The 17,442-nt window shown below is 57.5% G+C and overlaps 1 protein-coding gene across 1 annotated transcript; it reads right to left on the bottom strand.

Annotated features, from left to right (window-relative positions):
* Positions 1-8,922: 8,922 nt before the first annotated feature.
* C15H8orf90 (chromosome 15 C8orf90 homolog) lies at positions 8,923-14,960 on the bottom strand. Its single transcript, XM_049854614.1, is given in 7 exon segments — positions 8,923-8,991; positions 9,228-9,308; positions 9,617-9,712; positions 11,304-11,454; positions 12,028-12,197; positions 12,199-12,568; positions 14,884-14,960. Coding segments are annotated over 7 exon segments (1,014 nt in total).
* Between the last annotated feature and the right edge of the window lie 2,482 nt (positions 14,961-17,442).

A 17,442-nucleotide genomic window follows, 5' to 3' on the forward strand; every position in this document is an offset into this window, starting at 1 on the left:
GACCAGGGTCAGGGCTCAGGTTGTGACTGGGATGATGGCTCAGTGTGTGACAAGGGTCAGGGCTCAAAGTGTGACCAGGGTCAGGGCTCAGTCTGTGACCAGGTCAGGGCTCAGGTTGTGACTGGGATGAGAGCTCAGTGTGTGACCAGGGTCAGGTCTCAGTGTGTGACCAGGGTCAGGGTTCAGTCTGTGACCAGGGTCAGGGTTCAGGTTGTGACTGGGACGAGGGCTCAGTATGTAACAAGAGTCAGGACTCAGTGTGTAACAAGATTCAGGGCTCAGTGTGTGACCAAAGTCAGGGCTCAGATTGTAACTGCAAATGCAGGCTGGGGAGGGAGGTGCCATCGCACACTCCTGCCAAGCTCTGGTATCTTGTATGTGTGATCAGTGCAGCGTCTGGGAAGAGGAGATCCCGGAGAAGCTGGCTGTCGCTTCTGACGGCAAACCACGCTTGTTTTGCCTGATTTTCTCTCCCTTCCCCTACCCTCAGCCCAGCCAGGCAGCAGGGGAAGGTGTAATTAAAAATCAGGTTTGTTAACACCAACACAACGTACATAATATTTAAAACATCTGAGCGCCTTTAACTGGCTACCAATGTGCATTTGCTCATTAAGCAGGGATTTTTTTTTATGGCAGCAACACTGCAAATAGCTCTTATTAAAATGCTCAAAACACCATCTGGTCCTTGGCTGAAACTCTGAAATGCTGCGGAGGTGGCCAGCAAGCTGGTTCTCCGTAGACCTGGAGATTCCCAGAAGGATGGCAAGACTCATTTTCCACCCAGACTCCAGGGTGCTAGTCCACAACAGCATACTCCCCACCCCACTGCATGCTCTGGCACCCCCATTGTACAGATGAGGCAACCGAGGCTTAGCAGCAGGGAACACTCACCCAGAATGAACAGACAGTAAGATGGCTGGGTATGAGCCTGAGTCTTCCTGACTCTGAGGCCTGGGCTCTCTCAGGGAAGGACCCAGGGGCAATGAGAAGGAAGGAGCAGGACAGCCTCAGCTGGACAGAGTGACAGGAGAGGCTGGGCGCACCCTCGTCCCCTGCAGGGCATGCCCAGATTAGGTCTTGCCTGAGGCTTGCTCTGTGCAGTGGGGCCGGAGCCCACCTGTCTTAGGTTGTGTTCTCTAGAGGAGCAAAACCAGTGAAGTGTATACATACAAATATAGAGAGAGAAATTTATTTCAAAGAAATAGCTCACACAGTTGTGGAGGCTGGCAAGTCTCAAATCCATGGGCCAGGCATCAGGCTGGAGGCTTCTCCTGACTCACATAGCTTCAGGGGCTGGAACTGCCAGGTCAGGCAGAAGGCTGCTGGCTTATGTCTGGAGAACCAGAGGTCAGAGGGTGACTAGTTGGATGCAGCATAGAGAGAGCTGAGTGCCTTCGGGCAGGAGGCTTTCTGGTGGGGTGGTGTGTCCCCAAGCACTTATTGGCAGAGCTAAAAGCTTTATAACACGTACCCCACCAGGGCAGAGACCAGGCTGAGGGGCCAAGGGTCAGAGAGAGGCCTGCCTATGCACACAGCTGAGAAGGAGCTGTCCTGATCAAAGAACTGTATCCTAAGTCGTTCCTGATCCTGAGCTGTAACCTGTTATTTCCCCAATAAACCCCGTAACTGTGAGTATGACCTGTGAGTTGTGTGTGGCCATCGCAATGAATTACTGAACCTGGCAGAGAAGTAGAGAGTGCCGTGGGAGGGATGGCTGGTGTCAGAATTGGTAAAAAGGTTGGCGGGTGGAGGTAGGTCTGACCTCTGCCTCACAGCAATCAGCTGATGTTGATCTTGACTTTCCTCTCCCCCTGAAGTTAGAGGACCTCTGATGCCATCGCCCCATCTTTATACTTGGTATCAGCAGCGAGATTCCTTGTAATGGCTCGAGATTCATGGAACTATGGGACTTTGTAAGAAAGAGAACCAAGGGCCCTGGGAAGTGAAACTTTTGATTCTTAGATGCTTACCTTGGTTGTTGTTATCCGTAATGGCTGAAAAGAAAGTAAAAAGTCCTATGCTGTAGCTGAGGCGAGAAAAGCCACACGGGGAGTGGCTTGGGGCAAAAGCCAGGCCAGATAAGCAGAGATGGAGGAAAAGATCTAAGATGCCAAGCCACATGAAGATCGCCCAGGAGCAGAAGCTCAGAGACAAGGACCTTCCTCCAGAGCCAACACACAGAAAGCCTTCCCCTAGAGCTGGCGCCCTGAGTTTGGACTTCTTGCCTCCTAAACTGTGAGAGAAAAACTTTGTTTGTAAAGCCACCCACTCATGGTATTTCTGCTATAGCAGCAGCACTAGCTAGCCAAGACACCAGCTCCCGGGCTGCGAAGGGGTGCCACGGGAAAGGGTTTTGCAAACTGTACTACACAGGGCTGTCTGTGTGGGGAGGGCCAGCCTGAGGGAGCGGCAGGAAAGGAGGTTGCGGGCCCCTGAGTCTCTGCTGTTCCAGGGCTCAGAGCCCTGGGGGTGGGGGGGTGCCCTTGCCAGGAGACCTGATGGAGACTATTCCCACAAGACCTCTTTCCAGAGGAGCTGAAAGCCCAGGCTGCACTGGCCCCAGCAGGCCCAGGGGTTCTCCTGAGGACAGCCTCCAACCCTTGGAGCCCACCTCTGTGTGTCTTCAACTCCCTCCTCCCTTCTCCCTCCTCCTTCCTCCTTCCACCCTCCGCTCTAGCCTCCTTCAATTGCTGGACAAACTCCCTGCTTCAGACCCTATGCCAGGCACAGACAGAGACCCTAACTCTGCCCTTAGGTTGTTCAGGGGCCAAGGGAAGCCTCAGAGCCTCGGTGGAATGCAGACCACCATGGCCTCTCCCATACCCACAGCAGTCATCACCAATCCACCAGGGCACACATGCCAGCTGATCTTCGGGTCCTTCTCAACACACCACCAAAAGGAGCTGGCACCAATAGCCAGCCTTGGCACACAGTGGGCAACCTGTTTGCCATCTCCCCAGCGAAGCTGGCATTGAGGGCCGGGGCTTCTTGCCAATTCTTGGTGGCCACACAGCATTCTGCTTCCAGCCCTGTGCATTCCGGGCACGTGAGTCTGGCCCTGCTGGGAGCAGAGACAGGCAGACTCGCACGCAGTCCCACGGGGTGACAGCTGCCCTGTGCACCCTGAGCCTGGGATATGGGGAGGATCCAGGGAGTCTTCCTAGAGGCGGTGTCCAGTGACAGGAGGAGACTCAGGCTAAGAGGAGAGAACTCATTGGGAGGGGCTCGGACTTGTGGTGGGGAGGGAGGACCAAGTAAGGAGCACCAGGAGATGCCCAGTGTCTGCAGCACGGTGGCAGGTGGTCACAGCCAGTGGGGATCTAGCTAAGGCAGAAGAGGGAGTTGAGCCATTTGAGGGGCACGGAGGTACACACCCAGGAAGCTTCCAGAGCAGAGGGCTGAGCTAGAGAGGCAAAAGCATACTAGGTGGACCGTGGTGTTGGCAGTAGCAGGCCAAGGTGGGAGGAGGGGACTGAAAGTGAGGAGAGGGGGCTGGGGAGAGTCGCATTGGGCTGAGGCCACCAGCAGGGGTAAGAGAGACAGGGGAGCAGCCTCAGGACAGCGTCCTGCCTCCCAGCCCACCACATCCACCGTGCCCATCTTCAAGTGGGCATGTGGACACAGAGCAGACCTAAAGCCAGAAAACCCAGCCCACAACCCGCTGGGCTAGTTCTTAGTTTGGGGACCTCAGGCAAGTACCCTAACCCTCAGCCTCAGTTTCCTCATCCGTAAAATGGGTATAAAATTACAGAGCACAGAGAGCTTCGTGACAGAGAAGGCCAAAGGGAGAGGTGGGGCTTCAGGAACTGCAAAGGCCTTTGGATCATTTATGTACACAAAAATGCGGTGCCCACACACATGCCCCCACACACGAGCATGCACATACACACAGGCACACATGCACACATGAGCACATGCACTTACATATGCACACTTACATGTGCACTGTGTCCTAAACACATGTGTGCACACACAGTATACGTGCCCAAGGGCACATGTTCACACATGCACACTACAGTGGCACACGTGCACACACTCATGCCTGCACATGCATGCACAGAGACACATGTACCCACACATGCCTTCGTACACGCACACGTATGTGCACGTGTTTGCATGCACACACAGACGCACATATGCTTGCATGCACACGCATGCATGGGCACACCCAGGGATGCATACACGCCTGTACACACACGTGCACAGAGGGATCAGGTCTCTGTGCATCCGTTGTTCTCATGCCCTGCGTTCACCTGTGCAGCCTCAGTCAGTATTAACTGACCCCAGGCATATGCACCTGATTAGAAGAAAATGGCCATATATTCCAGTGAATAAACTGAGTGAAGATGAAAACACAAGAAGCGGTGGGAAAATGAAAAACGAGCAGAAGCCCTCCCCCTTTCCTCTGTCTTCTGGGGCCTGTGAAGGGGGCCACCCCAGAGCCTGGGTACCATCCAGGCAGCACCATCCTGGTTCTCACCTGACCCCACCATTGAGCTCCAGAAACCTGGGGCCAGCTGCCCCCCTCGCCCGCGGCCCCTGAAGACAGTGCCAGTCCATGTGCAGGCACAATCTGGGCCTGGGGTGTGCTTCGGGCTTGGAAACGAGGGCCCCCTTCCCTGGCCCCCCTCCAGAGCGATAAGTGGCAGTTTTTAGAAAGTGTCAACTTATTCCCAGCTGTTGTTGCCAAAAAAGGAAAAAAAAACCTCACTGGTTTCAAGGAAACTCACAGCAACTTCACAGAGCGTGTGAGCATGATGGATGCACTCATCTTCTTGAGTGCACGGCCCAGGCCAGAGCCCCGCGCTTGTCAGCTTGTCACGTGCATTTGGGAGCCCTGGAAGTGGGCCGACCCAGAGACTGGGGTGGGGGACTGGCCAGCATTCTGGGCCTGGCATTGTTCCTCCCCAGGCAAAGCCTGGCTTCTTGAGCAGAGCCATCTTTTATTTCTCTTTATTCCCAGGAATAATGGCTCTTGACATCAAGACTCCCGCTAGCAATTAAAAAAAAAAAGCAATTAGCCGTGATTAATGTAAAACTTGATGCGGAAGTAGAAGAAGCTCTGTGGAGGGGTGGGGGCGACAATTGCATATTCATGGATTTGGAACAAATGTGTGGTTAATGACAGAGGGAGGGCGGGCGGGGAGCGCCTGGGACTTCTCCAGCCTTTCTACCTGGGAGTGGCTAACACCGAGCGAGGCCAGGGTAGAGGGGTGCCCATGAATGATGACTGGTGGGGTCAGAGGTCTAAGGTCCCCCCACCCCGGGTATACTGGCTGGGGGTAGACTGGGTCAGTCCTGCCACCTGGGCAGGGCACACAGGCATGTCCCGTCATTTGATCCTAAAGGTTTCTGATGGAGACACCCCCTCTCCCATTTCACAGATGGAGAGCCCGAGGCCCAGAGAAGCCAGAGGCTTGTCCATGGCACCAGGCAGTCCTGTGGAGCCAGAAGCCTGCTGTATCACTCTGCCCTGCCATTCCTTCATGCCTGTTTCTCCAACTGGAAAACCATCACCCTGTGGCCAACCCCTCCACTTGTCTCTCCTGCGCCCTACATGAGGCCCATCAGACACTGGTGCATTTGGAGTGCCCTGTAAACCTTCAGACCCCTGGCCTGCCTCAAGTGGGACCTGTGTCTGAGGGTGGACCCAGCTCTGTCAATCCAAGCCACTGCTCCCCCCTCCCCCATCTGTCCTGAGCTTTCTGCCACTCCCCCCAGCTGGGAGAGAAGATGGCATGCTGGGCTTTCAGCTCCTCTTCCTAATTTAATTTTCAGGGCTCGTTAGCGCTCAGTAATTAAAGGGCCAGGGGAGCATTCATCGCCTGGAAACAGCCCAGCCATCCAGCCTGAAATGGGCTTGAAATTCCTCCCACCGAGCAGAACCTGCTGGAGTGTCGGCGGCCCATTTCACAGATGAGAAGCCCAAGGGCTGCCAGGACGAGGTCAGCTGCTTCCTCCCTGCACCATCCAAGCTTTCATGCCTGTCTGCCTCGGGCCTTCATCTTTGCTGAGCCTATCCCGCCTGCCTCGGAGGTGCCTCAGACCCCCAGACCAGCTCCTCTGCAGCCCCCATCTCAGGGGATGGAAACTTCGAACACTTGGGTGTCCTTGACCCCCGCTCTCTCTCCCTTCTCACCTAAAAAAAAAAAACCTAACCTTCAGGAAATCCCATTGCTCCACCTTCCAAACAGCCGTGAACCAAATCACTTCTCCCTCTTCTCTGCCGCCTCCACCCCACCTCACCTGGCTCATTGCACCAGCCCCTCAAAAGGTCTCCCTGCCCCTGCCCATGCCCACGCCCAATCTACGTTCAACCCGCAGCACACCAAACGATCCTTCCGGAATAGCGTTCTCAACCTTCTTCTCATTATCTGGCCCCCCCCAACTAAGGAGCCTTTTAGACATGTTTTCCTACTTTGCCCACCCCTGAGCTTTAACACAAGTGAGCTGTACGCCCGCATGTGCTGTACCTGTAGCCCTGCTTGACACATAAAAAGAAAACCATTTTTCCTCCTCCCCCCCAAGAGCCAGTAATTCCCCCCAGGGGTGATATCGCCCCCTGCTGAACACATGTTCCAAAGCATAAATGAGACCATGTCCTGTCCCGACTCCAAACCCACCCACCAATCCCAGCCCCTCCTGTGAGATGTGGCCCTGCATCTGCCCCCTGCCCCCTAGACTCAAGCTCGTGACTCCTCCTCTCGCCTCTACAGGGGGCCACTGGCTGACCTCCCCCCCATCTCCTCCCCCACCCCCTTCTCTGTCAGCTATCCCCCCTACCGAGGTCTTGGGAGTTTTCCTGCCAGCTGCCAGGAAGCAGCACCCCAAATGCCTGGCACCCCACTGGGTCCTCAGTACAAAGAACTGAAATGTGGTCAATGAGCAGTGAGTACCTGCAGAGGAGGGACAGGAGGAGAGGTGAGTGTACCGGTAGTGGAGGGACGAAAGACAGGAGAAGGGGTGAGTACATGACGACAAGGGGCAGGAGGAGGGGTGAGTACATGAAGAGGAGGGACAGGAGGAGGTGGGCCAGTGGACAAAGGTCAAGCTGACACCCGCTTTGTGGCCCAGGGACACTTACCATCTGCAGCACACAGCCACAGGCATCTCCCATCCCATTCAGTCCTCCAACCTCCCATTTACAATTGGGAAAACTGAGGCACAGGGAAAGGAAGCAGCACAACCTAAGCCACATATGGACATCTGCAGAACCTAGAAGCAGCCCTGCTCTACAGCTGGGTCACCTGGGTGCCCACTCAGGGCCCTGTACTTGGAAAGGGCCCAGGCTCAGGAAGGCCCCAGGCTCAGGAAAGGCTCTGGCTCAGGAAGGGCCCAGGCTCAGGAAGGGTCCAGGCTCAGGAAGGGCCCAGGCTCAGGAAGGGTCCAGGCTCAGGAAGGGCCCAGGCTCAGGAAGGGCCCAGGCTCAGGAAGGGCCCAGGCTCAGGAAGGGCCCAGGCTCAGGAAGGGCCCAGGCTCAGGAAGGGCCCAGGCTCAGGAAGGGCCCACGCTCAGGAAGGGTCCACGCTCAGGAAGGGTCCACGCTCAGGAAGGGCCCACGCTCAGGAAGGGCCCAGGCTCAGGAAGGCCCCAGGCTCAGGAAAGGCTCTGGCTCAGGAAGGGCTCAGGCTCAGGAAGGGTCCAGGCTCAGGAAGGGTCCACGCTCAGGAAGGACCCAGGCTCAGGAAGGGCCCAGGCTCAGGAAGGGTCCATGCTCAGGAAGGGTCCACACTCACGAAGAACCCAGGCTCAGGAAGGGCCCACACTCGGGAAGAAGGACCCAGGCTTAGGAAGGGCCCTGCTCCTGGGTTCACAGTCTGCTATCACCGTTGTGTGAGGCTCAACAATTGCTGAACAGGCTCCAGGTTTCATTTGGGACGGGGCCTGCCCATTATGCAGCCAGCCGGGACTGCAGGTGCTATGTCAGTCAGGAGAGGGTAGGTTATGCCTCGGAAGGAACAGCCCCGCAATCCCAGTGGCCAGGACAAGGACAGGCTGTTCTCACTCACCACACTGTGTGTCCCCCCACCCCGGGCCGGCCCCAGGACCCAGGCTGGCAGAGGGAAAGAGGGCTCCCTCCAGAGGGTCTCACAGTGGCGATATGCTCTGGCCCAGAAATGACCAATGTCTCTGTGCCAAAACTCACTGGTCAGCCTGGACCAGGGCCTTCCCAACAGCCAAGAGGTGGAGGAGCAGGCCCAGGGGGTGCCCAAGGCGAGGACAGGCAGCATCCGTGAGCTGCCCTGCGCTGCCCTGCCACCTGGCTCCCAGCCAGGCAGCACTGAGGTCTTCATCCAGCAGCTGTCACGTCCCCCACTCTGCCAGCCTCATTGTCATTCCAGCCCTGGTGGAGCTTGGGCTTTATCTAAAGGGGAGGGACGGACGTAAGTGGGTCCTCACAGCAACTCAATTAATGCTCCATCGGAAATTCTAACACAATCAATTTGGGGAGCCTGCCGACATCATAACACACTAATTAGGAACAACTTTCTACTCTCTGAGTCCTTTGAAGATTGTAATTGCAATTAATTAAACATCTTCGGCTCTCCTGAGAGTCCATTCCCAGGGAAATGGGAGCAGGGGTGGGGGAGGGGCGGGCAGCCCGACCCCTGTCCTAGTGCCCAGGAATCAAACCATCAAACCAGGAGCCCGGCTCCTTCAACATCCAAGGGCAGGAAGCTGCCTCCTCTCCCTGAGAAAATCCACGCTCGCCTATGAAGTCAAGAGAGCCCAGCCTCCAGTTCTGAGTGGACATCCCACGCTCCCACCCTCCCTGCCAGGCTCAGCCTACTCCCAGGACTGAAGGCGGCACCCCAGGAGGTCCAGGCCCTCTGCTCTGCTCGGTGAGATTATATCCCGGGTAGATTTTTTGTTTTTTTTTTTTAACATCCACACCCTCATACGTTGTTAACTGAGCAAGTATTACATGTAATCATGGTTCAGGAACTGGGAGGCCGAGGCCGACAGCAGGTCACCCACCTGCCTGAGAACCTGCAGGCAAATGGATAGAAAGCGGTTGTGGAGCCTCGCAGGGAGACAGCAGCCAGCCCTGGCTCCAGGGAGGACAGAAGGAGCCGGGGGCGAGACTCTGCTCTCCGGGCCAGGGGTGGTCAGCCCTGGGCTAAGACAAGGAGACAAGTTGCAGCCGCTGCACCTGCAGCAGAGTCGGGCAGGCCTGAGGCAAACGCTTCCTTGCACCCTCTCCGGAAGTCCGCAGGCAGCCCCACCTTTGACTTTCCTTCCAGAGACGCAGTGATGGTGCCTTGGAGAGAAGGAACCAGGACTCCAACAGGCACGAGCCCGTTGACCTGAGCCCAAGGGTGGCCTGGGGCTGCGTGAAACTAGCCTAGGCCAGGCGGCACATGAAGGAGGGAGGGGACAATCACAGCAATGGCAGTGCCAGCTCCCTCACTGTGTGGCTCTTGCCTTGCACAGGCCAGGCCCAGGGGCCTGACCGCCAATATCTCACAGTCACCCCAGCAACCCATGAGGAGACACTGTGTGTTCCTGTGAATGGATGAGGACCCCAAGTCCCTAAACCATTGGTTGAGGTTGGCAGAGTCAGCACAGCCCCCCACCCCCACCCCCATCAGCCTGTGCTACAGGCCCCACTCACCCAGCGGGCACCGAAGCTCCACGTCACAGCGCCAGGCACAGCAGACAGGATCATCAGACAGGACCACCAGGCTTTGTTCTGACAGCTGTCAGTCTTCTGGCAAGTCAGAGGGAGGAAGGCGGGGGCAAAGTGTTGACACCCAGATCCAAGATCTGTGACTTGAAAAAGACGGTGTTTCCCTCCGATTTCCAAAAATAATGTGAAGCATCGGTCTTATAACTATAGCCCCGGCATCCTAAAACGCCAGGCAGCCAGAGGAGATCAGGAGAAAACTGCCCCAGAAGACAGTGCCTGAGCAAAGTTAAAGCCACTGAGCACTAATGTGCTCTGAGCATCCTGGCAGCCAAGAAAAAAAGGGCAACGGGAGGGTACAGGATTCTCCCATGTGATGATGCTGAGGCTGGGAGGGAGTGTTCAGGCCCTCATCTAAAGGACACTGAGCAGGGTCACGGTTCCCTGGTCCCACAGCCCCTGGTTCAGGTCCTGTGATCCTTGAAGTGCTATTCCTTGCCAGGCTGGGCACAGGCTGTTCCCTCTGCCTGGAATACCCTTCCCCCAGTACCCATGCAGCCAGCTCCTCTTCCTCCTTCCAGCTTTAGCTTAAACACCACTCCTCCGAGAAGCCCTTCCTGACCACCTCTTTGAAATAGGGTCTGCTCCTGCCTCCTTTTCGTTGCCTTCATGGCATTTGCTGCTGGTTTGTAGTGTTTATCCGATTTTCCATTTGGGGTCTGTGTTCCTTTAGACCAGTGCTTCTCCGACTAGTGGCAAGACACCAGAGATTTTATATCCAACCTGTCACAGACCCGTACCTTTGCAGACTCCGTTAAAAATAAATTTCTAGGAAAATGAAGTTTTAAAAAACACAAAATATAAACCCCAAGTTTTTACTATTACGCTCTACAGTCATAAAAGTATTGTTAAATTGTTATAAAAGTTCCTCAGCGGTCACTCTGCATTTCTGCTGGTGTGTTTGAGTCGGGGTGCGTCCTCTGTCCCCCCACAGGGCAAGCTGACTGCCGCAGAATTCACGCCCCTGGAAGCCCTCCACCCAGTGACGGCAGGAGTCAGGGATGAAATCCCACAGTGGGACAGCCGAGGCACGCTCCAGGCCGTCTCCCGGGGGAGTGAGACTGACCTCCAGTTGCCCAGAGTAACTTGCTCTCTATCACAGCGGGTGCTGGCTTCCTTCCCTCCCTCCCGCGCTTCCTCAGGGCCAGGGCAGTGTTTCCCGGGATGCACTGGAATCCCTGCTTAGGAACTGCTTCTGCAGAAACCCAAGCAATTAACGTATACAATCTACGAGGCACACGTTGTTACTGCGGCCACTCAGTCCCCACTCCAGTGCCTGAATAGTGTCACAATGTAACTGTTAGCCAAGATCCAGGAACTCAGAGACAAGACAATGGAGGGTGGGAAGGAGCCTGGGGTGGGCGGGGGTGGGGAGGCTTAGGGTGGCAGCTGGAGGAGGGGCGTAGTTGGAGACCCCTGTCCCAGACCCCCAAGGCCTTCTTCTCCAGAGACGAGCACTCCCTGTCACAGTTCCTGGCTGTCCACGAAAAACCCAGGAAGGGTTTGGAAAAACCTTTTCTCCCTGTGACTGGAAGCTATAAATAACTCCTAGATTAGAAGGAAAAAAGCTGATTGGATTCCGTGTGCACTCAAGCGTGGACACCCCTGCACCCACTGCACACCTGGAATCCAGCCCCCAAGCAGAGGAAGCCCGGGCCTGGGCGAGCGCCCCCCGGGAGCCACAGAGGAGGAAGCACTGGGTCCTGCGTGGCTCTGCCTGGCCACCAGCCCCCAGCAGGGACAGGACTCTGCCCAGGGCTTGTCCCCTGCAGCGGGACACACACCCAGATACAGGCCTGCTCACCAGTGGCCCCTCCCAGCTCACAAACGTTCCGGGCCCAGCCTGGAGGTGCACCTCCTTCTGAGGCAAGGACAGCAGCTCTGCAGACAGTCCCCTCTTTGGTGGACCTTTCCCAGCCTTTCCTGTCTCTCTGCTCCATTGCCTGAGGCCCCCCCCATCTACCCTGTGTCCCCCTGAAACTGACGCAGTCTGTATGGAAAAACTGGAAAATCCCTGACCTTGGCATCAGACACACAGGAAATCCTTGAAGGAGCTGGGGCCTCAATGACGTCATCTGTGGAATGGGGACGCTAACACCACCTCAAAGGGCTGATGGGCACCGACTGCCTGAGGGCCCGGCCCACGCACGTGACCTCCATCCTCCCCCCTCCGACATCCGCTCTCCCACCAGGCCATCTGGCCTCGACTGCCATTTCACTCTTGCATTCATTCGGGACACTTTGCGACCCTTGTGGATATGCCACCTGGCCGGGCCTAGGGTCCGAGCTGGGATGGCGCCCAGTCCCCTTCCCGCCCTCCCCGCAGAGCCCAGCCGGACCCAGGTGCCTGCTCAGGCGTGTGGCGCACAGAGCCTCGGGCGGGCGAAGCAGAGGAGCTCTTTATTAGCGGTCCCATCGGCCAGGGGCTAGGCCAGCCGGGGGGCGCCGGCGGGGGGCCCGACGGGCTCGGGGCCCGCGGGGCCGGGCGCCAGCAGGACCAGGCCGGGCCGCGGGGCGCCCGCGCTCGCGTAGCTCAGCGCCAGCCTCTCCAGGCGCCGCTTGCGCAGGGCCGCCTGCGCCGTGTTGTGCAGGGGCCGCAGCAGCGCGGGGGGCGGCGCGTCCGGGCCGCGCAGCAGGAAGTCGAAGCCCGTGCGGTCGTGCGGGTCATAGAAGAGCGGCCCGTGGGCTGGGTCGGGGCCGGGCGGCCAGGCGAACGGGAAGGGTAGAGTGAAGTCCTCCGTGAGCACGCGGATGGCAAAGTCGTCCTCCTTGCCCAGCGCGCGGTAGGCGCGCCCGATGCCCCGGAAGTGTGCCTCCCAGAGCTGTGCGTCCCCGCCGTAGATGTCCGGGAATGGGGGCTCCTGGGGGGCAGCGGCACCTGCGGGAGGGTGGGGACAGCGTGGGCCTTGGAGGGCCTCAGAGCTAGGCCTCGCAACTGGCGGGGTGCTCTCCCATGCAGAGAGGTAGGAGAAGCTTCTGGAAGGTGCCACCTGGCTAAGCCTTGAGAGGCAAGCCTGAGAGCAGGGTCAGGGAGGTTGATGGAGGGGGGCTGGTGGACAAAAGGGGCGGTAGGAGCCGGCATTCCTGAGGGAACAGCACCGACAAAGGATTGGAGGGCAGAAATGTCCCCAAGTGTAAGGAAGAGTATAAGCCACTAAATGTTATTTGGGCAGAAAGTTCCCCACTGGAGGAAACTGGATTGTTTGGCCAGACTGACCATGCGGGACCCCACAAGCCAAGCCAGGATGTTGGATACATCCCGTGGTGGTAATGTTCAGGACAGGAGTGATGTTCTGAGCAGGAATGGCATGGTCAGACTCTTGGTGGAAGTTTATTGTGGCCACTGTGCAAAGAACACACTTTGGGGGTCCAGCCTGGAGGTCAGGAGGAAGTGAGGATGGAGAAGACCCTGCCTCCCTAGGGTGAGGAGCGAGTCACCAGGGCTTGGATGAGGTGTGAAGGAGTTGGATGGCAGCCCAGTTCCCGACCAGGACGCCATTACCCTGGGACCCAGGGGCAGGAGCAGCCCTGTAGCAGGGAGACCAGGTTGGAGGGGGAGTTTGGTTGGGGCTCTGTTGGACTCCCAAGGACGGGTTCCAAGAAAAATGGAAAATCTCCAGATCTCTGTCCCAGGGCCTGTGCCGGTCACATGTGGATCCCCGGGGAGGGTCTGGTGGAACCCAAGGACCTGGTCTCCAGAGAATCTTGTGTGTACGAACAAAGCACTTGTCCCCTGGCTGGGGGTCATGGCCACCTTGAAGCCCACGCATGGCCCCAGGAAGGCAGCCCAGGTGCCTGCTCCATGGACGACATCCTACCAGGGCCCCAGCGTCCAGCTCTGGGACTTTGATTCAGGTGGCATCCCTTCACTCTTTCGTTCTCTCATTCATTCAGCAAATGTGCTTCTCTCTGGGAGCCACATGGGGAAGAGGGGGAGATGCTGAGTCATGCCATATGGGGCCTGAGCACTGACCTCAGCCTTGGCAGCATGAGGCCACTGGTGACCTTGACCGGGGCCATTGTTGTAGTGAAGTGCTGCAGGCGAAAGGCTGATTAGCGTGGCTTCAAGAGCAAATGGGAGGAAAAGGTTGGGAGGCAGCAAGTATAAATAACCTTTTTGAGGAGTTTTGCTCTAAATGAGAAGCAGAGAAGTGGGGTCAAGAGATGGGCTAAACAGCCGGATGCTGCTGAAGGCAGGATCCGCAGTGGCGTGTTCACGTTGAGAGGATAATCTAGTGAGGAGGAAGATCTCACGGGGGCAGAGGGAGATGGGGAGTTGTGGGATGATGACTCTGAGTGGGAGGAAGGGATGGGACGAGCAGGATGATGGGCAGCGGCTGGAGGAGAAGAGAGCACATGGGTGCAGGTGCAGGTAGGGGCCCCTGGCTGTTGGGAACCTGGGGAGTTCTCTTACGGCGATTGACTCCTGGTCTTCAGTGGAAGAGGGAGCCAGGTCAGCGCTGAGCAGGAGGCGAGGGAGGAGGGCGAGGGCTTGGGGAGGGAGGAGGCCTGAGGTTGTTGCTAGGAGAGAGAGGGACTGTACAGAGGAGACATGGGAGGGTGCCAGCACCCTGAGCCCTGAGCCCGCAGGCCAGAATCTGAAGTAGGACCATCAGCCACCTGGCACAGACGCACAGTAGGCATGGGGCTGGGAGCTTGCCAGAGGACAGGGAGGGGAAGGGCACCCAGGGCGTGAGGACCACATGGCAGAGCCTGTAGCAGGAGCGGTGGGAGGGGGCAGGGAGGTGGGCAGGAGCAAGGAGCCAGAAGCTCCCAGGAGAGTTGGGGTCTGGCCTCAAGAGGGAGTGTGGGAGCTGGTGGGAGAACCCCAAGATGTCCTCAGGGAGGGGCTGCAGTTTAGGGTACTGACACCCCGAAGGGCATGGCCTAGGAGCCAGGACTGAGGTGCGGGAGGACAAGACCCTCAGAGGGACTGAGAGGTCAGGGTCTGGGAAGACAGGACCAATTGTGGAGACAGGAGAAGAGATGGAGAGCGAGCGGGTCAGTGACCAGGATGTGGCTGGGCAGGGGCAGTGGTGGTACAGACTGAGGACCTGAGATTCAGACAGGGTAGGTGGGGCAATACGCTCTGGAAGGGACCTCAGCTCCAGGCCCGGGAGTCCCCAGGCTGCAGGTGGAAAGCCAGCTCCCCCCCAGCAGACTGCCACCTCCCCCTGCATCTCTCTCCTGCCCCTAGAGCCTCACCTGGGGTGGCTGCAGGAGGAGGGGGCAGACCAGGCGGGCTGGAGTCCCCAGCACAGGGGGAAGCCATGGCAGCAGCCTAGGGGTCAGTCTCCTGTTTACCTGGCTGCCAGGGAGATGGGGCGGGGCTCCTGGAGGAGAGAACCCTGCGTTTAAAGGGGCCCACTGGAAGTGGGCTGGGGCTGGGTCGGGGTGCGGGCTCAGCACCCCTCAGCTTACTTGGCCACCTGGCCTGCAGTGGCTCTTCTCGGGCCACCTCCCCATCGGCCCTGATCACTGCACCCAGCACCCACAGGACACCAAACTCCCCGAGTCAGCAGTCTTCTCACCCTGCCCCCACTCAGGGACCAGCATGACTCCACCCAGCACTCAGACCTCCAGCTCGTTCCACCACTGGCCCAGGTGTATCGTCCCTGTGGCCCCTCTCCCTTCACTCAGGTTCACCTTCCCCACCCTGCAGCTGTCCATGGGGCAGTCAAGGCTGTGTCCCAGCCCCCATGGCCTGGTGTCCCTACCATGGGGCGTCCCAGGGCCCAGGGAGGCCAGTCAGCAGCACCCCCCACCCAGTCCCCGTGAGGCAGGTCAGGCCAAGCTCCTGGCCTCAAAGAACACGTGTATGTTTGGGTTCCCCAAAATCAGGCTGAGCACCTATGGGTAGTAGGGACATGAGAAGGAAGAAATCAGTGAAGGGCAGTTTATGGAGCGGTGACTGTGGACAGCCGGGGCTCGGAGGCTGTAGGACAGCTCGGTGTTGTCCACCCCGGGCTGTGGACAGCAGAAGCCCCTCCAGTCGGGGGTTTGGAGGCTGTAAGACAAGCTCAGCGTTGTCTACCCAGGCTGAGCCTCCTTGCTCACCCTGACCCCCAGGCAGGCTTCTGGGGGAGGCATTGCTCCCCAACACCAACAGCGTGCCAGCGGCTCAGGGCCAGAAAGCCCTGCGGACAGAACCATGTCTGCTTCCAGCCTGGGCCCTGGGTCCCTGAAGAGGAGGCCCTCCCACCCGTGGATGTTACGTGAGCAGGAAACATACCCCGTGCTGTGTGATCCATTAGGCATTCGGGCTTACTTGTTAGACAGCCCGCTCTGACTCATGGACAGTGCTGCTGGGAGGAGAGAGAGCAGGCTGGGGGAGAGTAGAGCCGATTAGAAGTTGGGCTAAAACAGCCCCCCGAACTTAAATAAAGGAGCTCTGACGGTACAGTGGTTAAACACTCAGGTGCTAACTGAAAAGTCGGTAGTTCAAACCCACCAGCCACTTTGTGGGAGAAAGATATGGCAGTCTGCTTCCATAAAGATTCCCAGTGCCATGGACTCGGTTACAGCCTTGGAAACCCCACAGGGTAGTTCTACTCTGTCCTGTAAGGTTTCTGTGAGTTGCAATCAACTTGAAGCCAAGGGGGTTGAAGTTAATAAGAAACCAACAGTTTCGGAGGAATGATACAGTGTAACAAAGGTGGAATAAAACCTAGTCATAAAGAATCCCCCCCCCCCTTCTGCACAAGGCTGGCTTTTCAGCACCCCAGACTAGGTCTTGTGGTTGAAGACCCTCCAATGGGCTGGGGGCCAGAACCCTCTACAGCGTGTCTCTCAACACCCTCGTACATGTAACAGTCTAGCCTCTCCAGCTCTGCTCCACTGAGCCACTCAGGGACCCAGGCTCCTTCCACGTGTGGCTCCATGCTCCCTAAGGTGTGTCCTCCTGTAACAGGTGTGTCCTCACGTAACATCCATCCTCTCCAGGCTTTAAGGGCAGCTCTGCTCCACTGAGACACTCAGGGACCTAGGCTTCTTCCACATGTGACTTTGTGCTCCCTAGGGTGTGTCCTGTGTATCAGGTGTGTCCTTATGTAACATCCAACCTCTCCAGGCTGCGAGGGCAGCTCTGCTCCACCAAGACACTCAGTGATGCAGGCTCTTTCCACGTGTGGTTCCATGCTCCATCCTCATCTGCAGGGTGCGATACATCAGAATCCCGTCATTACATCAGCATCCTGTCTGTGGAAAGTGGGGTAGGAGGTGACCGTGGGCTGGCACTGCCCCTTTAAGTGTGTGAGAAGGAGTCCCACAACCCACTTCCTCTCAAACTCCAAGGGGGAGAGTTAGTCACTTGGTTCCTTTGCTGCAGGGGAGGCTGGAAATGTCCACAACCAGGACAGCATGTGCCCATCGTCTGTGGGACAACAGTCAGTCACCCACAATGACTAAGATTCAGTGAGTCTTTGGGCTCCCCCGGAAGCTGACTGCATAGTTTCCTGTGACCACTATAACAAATGACCACAGAAGTGGCAGCTTAAGACAGCAAAAATTTACTCTCTCAGTTTTGGAAGCCAGAGGCTCTGGGGGCATCCTTGCCTCTTCCAGCCTCTGGTGCTCCAGGTGTTCCTTGGCTTGTGGCCACATCACTCAATCTCTGCCTTCATGGCTACCTTACCGTCTGCTCTTCTGTGTCAGGTCTCCCTCTAACAAGGATACATGTGATGGTGTTTAGGGCCAACTGGATAATCCAGGCAGCGGTGTCTCTAGGTTGGTGTCATGGGTGAACCCCGTGGGCT

Source organism: Elephas maximus, chromosome 15 (genome assembly GCF_024166365.1).
Source record: "Elephas maximus indicus isolate mEleMax1 chromosome 15, mEleMax1 primary haplotype, whole genome shotgun sequence".
Taxonomy (NCBI): domain Eukaryota; kingdom Metazoa; phylum Chordata; class Mammalia; order Proboscidea; family Elephantidae; genus Elephas; species Elephas maximus.